At 40.3% G+C, this 8,300-nt stretch overlaps 1 protein-coding gene across 1 annotated transcript; it reads left to right on the top strand.

Moving 5' to 3' along the window:
• Positions 1-1,104: 1,104 nt before the first annotated feature.
• On the top strand, positions 1,105-6,618 carry slc39a9 (solute carrier family 39 member 9). The gene is made up of 7 exons (XM_086094440.1): positions 1,105-1,589; positions 2,513-2,621; positions 3,708-3,944; positions 4,129-4,197; positions 4,875-4,960; positions 5,358-5,492; positions 6,310-6,618. Exons 1-7 carry the CDS (start codon positions 1,494-1,496, stop codon positions 6,544-6,546), a joined length of 969 nt encoding a protein of 322 aa, XP_085950566.1. The 5' UTR covers positions 1,105-1,493; the 3' UTR covers positions 6,547-6,618.
• Positions 6,619-8,300: the final 1,682 nt, after the last annotated feature.

Here is an 8,300-nt window from a genome sequence, read left to right as displayed (position 1 = left end):
CACACTCCATTGCAGCTGATTAAATTGAAAAACATGAAAAATAGAAGGGAGGACTTGCCTTGGATCACGGGTGGTAAACTCAAGGTCCGGGGGCCAGGTCAGGCCTGCCTAATCATTTTATGTGGCCCACTAAAGTAAATCAAGTCTGTCAACTTAATGTTTCTATCTAAATGGATTTCGTTTCGACAGAAGCGACATCATCCTTTTTATCTAAGTCGCACTATGATGCGAGTGTCCACTGTGTTATTCGCCATCACCAGTTTAATTAACACAATAAACACCATTTTAAGTTAATACACCATGTGTATATACAATCACACTAATCAAGAGGCATTGATAACAACCTAAGGTAATAATTTTAACTACAGCAAAGCATGCTGGGAAATACCTCATCCGATTACCGCCATGACATTGACTGATGGGCGACCTGCAGATACGCTGTAGCTCAGTTTACATGCGTCTTGAATGCTGTGAACAGCGTCACGGAACAGTATCTCAAAATCTCAAATGTTTCCCGCTCTCGCAGTTACTTAGATTATACTACACTGTTGTGTAGTATAATCTAAACATTTACAGCACCTACGTACGGATCTGAATATGAGATGAGCCACATAAGTTTTAGAACAAACTTTTATGAACTGATGAGAACAAGATGAACCTCTGCCAAACTTTTGGAAAGGCCAAAGTATGAAGAAAGAAAAGCACACAAGCTCATCTGCGAAGGTAATGTTATGGCTTGGCTTGCATGGCTGCTCCTGGAACGGCTTTTTTTTTTTATTATGTAACTAGCAGCGGAATGAATTCTGAAGTATACGTAAGTATGTTGTCTGATAAATTACAGCTAACTGCATCCAAACTAATCGGGAGAATCTTAACGCAGCAGATTAATCAAACATATCACATAGTACTTTCGTTTTTTTTCCCTCATCAAAACCAAAAAGTTCAGCTTCCTTGCCACGTTTTTTTTGTTTTTGCTTTATTTAACAAATTAAAATCAAAAGGCAAACCTTAAGCAAACAATCATCACAGTACACAACAATTTAGCTTCATTGCCACAGCCGGCTGCCACCTGCAGGAGTGACGTGGCAATAAAACATCACGTGACCCGGAAGTAATGTCCCACTGCACTCAGAGAGGCCGAGCTAATTAGCATGTTTGTTTGCTCCCCTTAGACACGTCTCCGGTGGGCGAAACACGTAATAATTTTATAAAATTTGGGACGGGTCTCATGTGCAGGACATGAAGCCCGGCGTGGCCTACTTGGACGTCGACACGTCGAGTCGCCTCGACAGTGAAACGCCACCGCGGGCCGGACAATAGCATCCCGAAGCTAGTTAGCGTAGCGAGGAGGAGGCCATCAATTAAATTACACGTCGTCGTTTTGCGGGCTGCTTGCTAAACTCGTTAGTGAAGACCGAAGGTTAGCGTTCTGGGAGTGTCGTTTGCCTCCAGAAGTTTTCATTTATCTTGGGGAGATTCGATTTAGTGCAGCCATGGATGACTTCAGCTCCATCAGCTTGCTGTCTCTTGCCATGCTTGTGGGCTGCTATGTGGCAGGGACCATTCCCTTAGCAGTCAACTTCTCAGAGGTAAGCTTCTACTACAGGTGTGTTCAAACTTTTGCCTTAAGGGCCACGCCGACATTCTTTCAGTCATAATTTACTGAACATGTAAAAGCATCAGCGCGGTTAAAACAAGAACTGCAAGATAGAGCTAAAGATTTAATGGAATTTAAGTTGACGCAGTGTAGTGAAATGAAATGCAAGGGCTGCAATTTTGGCAAAAAACAGCTTAATTTACTTCAGTTGGTTTGCTTAATTTTTCTGTTAATTTGTTTATATAATGTCTAGCTAAGTTCATTGCATTAAAGCAGTCCCACATGTTTACACGTCGTTTCATGAAACATGAAAAGTTGAAGTGATGAAGCCACAGATATTGTTGTAAATTAGTCTGATTTAAGCAGCAACAAGTAATCAACAGCAAATCGATTCTGAAATTAATCACTAATTATTTTTGATAATCAAATTGTGTAGCGACCTTTTAAATTTAAGATTGCACAACTGCTCGGAATTTCAGCTTCTCAACAGTAAATATTTGCTGACATCGGACTGATTATCTTTTTGTTGAACCACAATAAAATGTTTGCTTTTACTTTTGAAAGCAATGATCAATATTTTTGCCTATTTTCTGATATGTTACAGGCCAAATATAATTGCTTGCACATTTTCTGTACTGTCAATTGGAAATGATGTGTTTTTTAATAAACATGTCTTATTCGATTAATTGAGAAAAGAATCAACTGATTAAGTGATTAAAAATAATAAGTTACAGCCCTAATCTGATTGACAATTTAATGACTTGTGCTTTTAAAAATAGAAAAAACTGCAATTACATTATTTTTCAAAATCATTCAGCCCTAATACTAAGCCATTTTTCTGTTGTATGTGTGGCAACAGGTGGATGCACTGCCATCATTTATTTTTCTAATTTTTCTTGTAATGTATCCAATCAGGAGAAGCTGAAGCTAGTCACAGTGTTGGGAGCGGGACTCCTGTGCGGCACGGCCCTCGCTGTCATCATTCCCGAAGGCGTTCACGCTCTTTACGAGGAGATCCTGGAAGGTAACTTTTAACAAAAAAAAATTGTATAGACACAGTTAGACCTCCATTGAGAAGAGGTTTGCTAGTGGGAGGAGGTGTCTTAAACCGCAGCGACGCATCCAAGTGTATTTTTGAGTCACATCTTGTCTTATGAGCCACTCTCGTTTTTGTTTTTTTGTGGAGGGGGGGGGGGTGTTGATAGTAAAGCGAACATTAAAGATAAAAGAAACAGTTGCAGTTCCCTTCAGAACTTTACAATATTTGAGCTCTGAAAAAATCCTTTCTGTTGTTGTACCTTGGAGAACGCTGACCAGTATTCAAATAAAACAAGTAGTTTTAATAATGATTTTTTGAAATTGCCATACTTTTTATATGATTTTATTAAAATAAAAAACATTTTATTTATTTTAACTTTTTATTTTTGTATTTTACGCCATAGCTTTTTTATTTTTATTTTTATTTTTTATATATTAACATAAATATGTATTTGAAATAAGACCTGTGTTTGGCACCCGCAGATTCACCTCAATATTTTTTTAAAAATTGTTTCCCTTTTTTTTTGCGGTTGGCGGGGGCAAGCCAGTTTTTTGTGAAAAACGTATATTGGAGGTTTATTTTTTGGGCTACAAAAATATTAATTACAAATTTACCAATTCAATATCAGTTTTTTTTTTAACTTAATTTTAAACATTGTTTTTATATAGAGTATATTAGTTTGGTATTTGTCACGTGTTTTATTAATTTTGCAATTTTAAGCACAGTTTGTAGACATGAAGTGCATTGAGTCAACCTGAATGTATTGACTGCCTCGGGGGGTGGGGGTTGAAAACCTGTTTGAAGAAATGACGAGAGCATCGTCCATATTCTCATTGCCTGATGTTATCTGTATTTACTATGCATGGGGTCGAATCTTCCATCTGTATTACTTTGTTATAGTTGTAGTTGTTTTTCCCCCCCAAAGTAAATCAAGTTGAGTAACATTTGTCAAACGCAAATATTGGTTTTATGATAACGAGGTCGTTACCTGACATGAGAAGAAACACTTTTCAAAAGCGTCCCCCATTGCCCTATTGATGTCAAACATGTGAAGCACGCATTTCTGCGCAGGGGGCGGGCACCACAGCCCCAGCCAGGTGGGCGTTGTCGCAGAGGCGTCGGAGGCCAAGGGCGAGGCGGCGGCGGCGGCGGCAGAGGCGGTGCTAGGGGCGGTGCTCGGCGCGGACGGCCACCACGAGCACGGCCACGAGCAGCTGCACGCCTGCATCGGCGTTTCGCTGGTGCTGGGTTTCGTCTTCATGCTGCTGGTTGACCAGATCGGCTCGGCGCACATGCACAGCGCTGAGGGTGAGATGCAAAAAATGGAGGCCAAGGATTTGTTTTTGTCGATGTGCGATGTAGGGCCGCAACGACAAATTGAATAACACAAATAATTTGATGAGTGCATTTCAGGTTACTTTCAGTTTTTCAAGCATTCGCACGCAATTTGTTGTTTTTGTTGTTGTCTTACGTTTTTGTGTGTGTGAAACAGATACCGAATCAGCCAGAGTGGCCTCCTCCAAAATTACCACCACCCTCGGTCTAGTGGTTCATGCTGCTGGTAAGTCAACTTGTGTGTCTTCACCTTCCAAGTATTAACTAGCCGATGGGTGAGCAAACTTCAGTGTTTAAATCTGCCAATACTGGCTGTCACCTGTAATGAGCACTTTTCTTTTTGAGGGGACTTCCAAGCAGGGCACAGTATGATTGGCGGCTTCAGTCTCCTCTGAAGTTAATTGCCTCCAACTAACTTTTTGGGGGGGAGGGTGCTGCAAACATGGATGCCTTTTACTCTAAGTAATGTGCATTGTTGTTTCAAAAAAAAATAAAAAATTGTGTCAGCGTGTACTAGTTAGCCCCAAGGACAGCCTGAGTAGCCTAGGTTATAAAAAATAGCTTATTAACTTATTTATTGAAACTTAACATGGTACACATTTATTCTGTACCAAGTATTTCATATTTAGTTTAAAAGTAAAATAAATTTTGTTCAATGGGGGGAAAATGCTATTTTTATTTACCCAAATACAAATATATATATATATATATATATATATATATATATATATATATATATATATTATATATATAAGTAATTTTAGAGCTGTAACTTTTAATGCGTTTTTAACGATTTATTTATTGATATTTTATCCCATTTTAATATTGAGGCATAGCTTATTTTGTGGGCAGCGAGTGCATCTGTTTTTTGGGCCGCTAATCATGCCGGTTTGTGGCTTCCAGCTGACGGCGTGGCCCTGGGAGCTGCCGCCTCCACATCTCAAACCAGCGTCCAGCTCATCGTCTTTGTCGCTATCATGCTACACAAGGTAAACTGCGCATTAGCCAAATCGGGACGAGGGCCGAACAGTTGATCTAATTCAAGTCGATGTTACAATGTAGTGGAATGCAATTTCGGTCGGTTGGTAGTTTTTGTTTTGAGGTAGATAAACTGTCTTACAAATTGATTCATTGTCCATTTTTCTTTATTTTTGTGTAAAACCAACCTATAAGACCAACATTTATGTAAAATGAACAAGGTATTATAATACAGATGAATTTATTTAAAAAATATATGGGAAGCGGACCTTGAAAAAAAATAATTGTGTATTAAATTGTGATCACTATATTAAGGGGAAAGAACGCAATTGGATACTTTTTGAAAATGGTTCAGCCCTCGTTTGGATGCCGTTTTGGTGTAAACATGAGACCGAATCTTTTCTACAGGCCCCCGCCGCGTTTGGCCTGGTGTCCTTCCTCATGCACGCCGGGCTGGAGAGGAATCGGATCCGCAAGCACCTGCTGGTCTTCGCCCTGGCGGCGCCCGTCTTGGCCATGCTCACCTTCCTCGGACTCAGCCAGGTACAACCAGCATGACGTTGTGAGGTGGCGGCTCTTTGGGTCAGCCTCATACTTGACTCGTTTAGCTATATATACTAAGTTGATAACTTCATTAATTTTCATGTACAAGTAATACCTTTAAAGTGGAAGTCAACCGTAATAAACAATTTTGACAATAATATGTTATATGTGACCTCACTAGTCTAAACATGACATTCTGATTAATATTACGTTTTTGGAATATGAGTTACGAAGCAAAATCCAGCCGTTTTTATCCATCTCAGGGGGCGGCCATTTTGCCACTTGCTGTCGACTGAGGATGACATCACAGTTGCTCAGGGCTCAGGCAACAACCAATCAGAGCTCACCTGTTTTCTGAAGCTGTTCTTTGATTGGTTGATACCTGAGCAACGTTGATGTCATCTTCAATCGACAACAAATGGCAAAATGGCCGCCCCCTAAGATGGATAAAAACGGCTGGATTTTGCTGCTTAACTCATATTCCTAATGCAATATTAACCAAAATGCCATATTTAGACTAGTGGGGTTGCATAGAACATATTATTCAAAAAAATAATAATTGGGGGGCGTTGACTTCCCATTAAAAAACCTTTTTTCCCCACTCGCTGTCGACTGATGATGACATCACCCGTGCTAAGGAAATGGGTAACGACCAATCATGGCTCACTTGTTTTCTGGGTTTGGTCAGCAAACTGAGCCATGATTGGTCGTTTCCTGTTTTTATTCAACAATTTTTTCAGTATGACCTCGCCTGATAACGCAATAATTAAAATAAAAATAAAAAAAAAATGACAGTCTCTCTTTTCATCGTCCACAGAGCAGCAAGGAGGCGCTGTCCGACATCAACGCCACCGGCGTGGCCATGCTCTTCTCTGCCGGCACCTTCCTGTACGTGGCGACCGTGCACGTGCTGCCCGAGGTGGGCGGCGTGGCGGGCCACAGCCACGGGGCGCCGGGCGGCAACGGCGGTAAGGGTCTGAGTAAGGTAGAGGTGGGCGCCCTGGTGCTGGGCTGCCTCATCCCGCTGCTGCTGTCGGTCGGCCATCACCATTAGGACGACGGTGAAAACTAAAGACTTGTAAACGTGGAACTGTTGTGGTCGCGGCGTTTTTTTTTTTGTTTTTTTTTTACTGTACAGAGCTCTTAGACGCAGATTTAAAGTGACGTTCAAGTGCCATAGTAGCTGGAACTCGGCTACTTCCTGTTTCCGGGAAACGTGTACATTTTTGTTTAAGGGGGAATTTCACATATAACAAGATTTCTTTGGGTCCCCTTGCAAATTAAAGGGATATTCCGTAGACGCAAGTATAATATATCATGCCTCCATTTCTGGACTTTAATTGGATGAATTCACTTTAATCTGTAAAATAAAATGGTGACATTTTCCCAATTGGGATTAAGGAATTTAACAAACATTTAAGGCGGTGTTGTGTACATATATTTTTTGTCATTCCACAGTGAGTCTGCCTCATGTTTGATGGTGCAAAATGGGTTGTAAAGCGACATGTTTTATGACTAAATTAAATGTCTTCTTTTTTTAAACTGGCGCAACAAAAGTGTCCCTCCTCACTTCATTTCAAAGGCTCGTCCGTCGTGTCCATCAACCTCTTATCGTCACGAACAAGGTGTCGAGAAAAGCTTTCAGAAGGGAGCACATGTTAGGGTAAAGCAGCTTTAGTGGAGTGCGACCGGGTCGGGATGGATAAATCCACGAGGAGGAGGATTTGTGTTGTCACTTTCAGCCGAGTTGAGATTAGTGAGTAATTTGTATGAAAACAAAAAGACCTCTGTGAACAAATATGAAATTGACCAAATTTGGACAAATTTTTCCTCCCAACAGTGACGAGGCGTATATATCCTTTGCCAAGTGATGACCGAAGCAAACGGGAGAAAATCCCTTAATATTGTTCACGCTGAGCTGTCAACATTATCTGTCATGGTTCTGACATGCAGTATGTTCACATGTTCCCCTGACCCGTGTTTCCCAACCTTCATCGTGCCACGACAGCTGAGTTACATGCAACAAAATCTTGCACCAACACAACTTTTCATTTGGTGCAGTGACCCGGATTCTAACCAGAGTTGCTGGTGAGGTGTACCTTACGCCATCTAATGGAAGAGCGGTCAATCACACTGGCTTTCGCTATATTTCTTTTCGATCAACAAAAGATACATTTGTGATCATTTTCAGAATAGAATCAAGTGAAATTGGGAATCACTGAATTCTGAACCGTGATTTTGCATTTTCTGACCCACATTACGACTCTCCGACGTGCTCACATGTTTCAACATTGCTTTTTATCTGTCAATTATCACACAAGAGTTAAGAGGGGGTTAATTTTAAATGTGTTTACTTTTGTATTGCTGTATCTACTGAAGAAGAAAGGTCAATCTCTATCGTTTTAGATCTGCAGTTTGCTTTATTATGCATTAGTTACTGACCTTTTTAAATAGAACTAATAAAAAAAAAAAATCATAAAAATGAACAAACCTCTAAAAGCTCATTACAACTGAGTTTAAAGTGCAAAGGTTAAAACATAAAAAACTATAATGAAAAATCCAGAACAATTACGCTAACAATTATAACCCTGGTTCCGACCCATGTTTTCAAATATTCTAACAAACGTTTATGACCCCTGTCTGACAAATGCTTCAATCGGTTCTGGCCCATATTTCAACCTGTTAATATTCAAGGTCTGCCACATGTCCAAATAGGTTCTGATCCATGTTTTCAGACATTCTAGCATGTTAATCTTTGTTTTGACACATGCTCTGACCCGTCTTCTTTTATGTTCTGGCGTATGTTTT

This window comes from Leptonotus elevatus, chromosome 14 (genome assembly GCF_054856555.1).
Source record: "Leptonotus elevatus isolate MCC_2025b chromosome 14, RoL_Lele_1.0, whole genome shotgun sequence".
NCBI classification, from domain to species: Eukaryota; Metazoa; Chordata; class Actinopteri; order Syngnathiformes; family Syngnathidae; genus Leptonotus; species Leptonotus elevatus.
Note: the sequence above shows the minus strand (reverse complement) of the source record. Positions and strands in the feature narration are given on the sequence as shown.

What these genes read in the sequence shown, in the direction of transcription:
- slc39a9 (XM_086094440.1), top strand. Translation starts at nt 1,494, where the DNA reads ATGGATGACTTCAGCTCCATCAGCTTGCTGTCTCTTGCCATGCTTGTG. An exon ending in TTACGAGGAGATCCTGGAAG is followed by an intron (nt 2,622 to 3,707) that starts GTAACTTTTAAC and finishes ATTTCTGCGCAG; the next exon opens with GGGGCGGGCACCACAGCCCC. An exon ending in TCGCTATCATGCTACACAAG is followed by an intron (nt 4,961 to 5,357) that starts GTAAACTGCGCA and finishes TCTTTTCTACAG; the next exon opens with GCCCCCGCCGCGTTTGGCCT.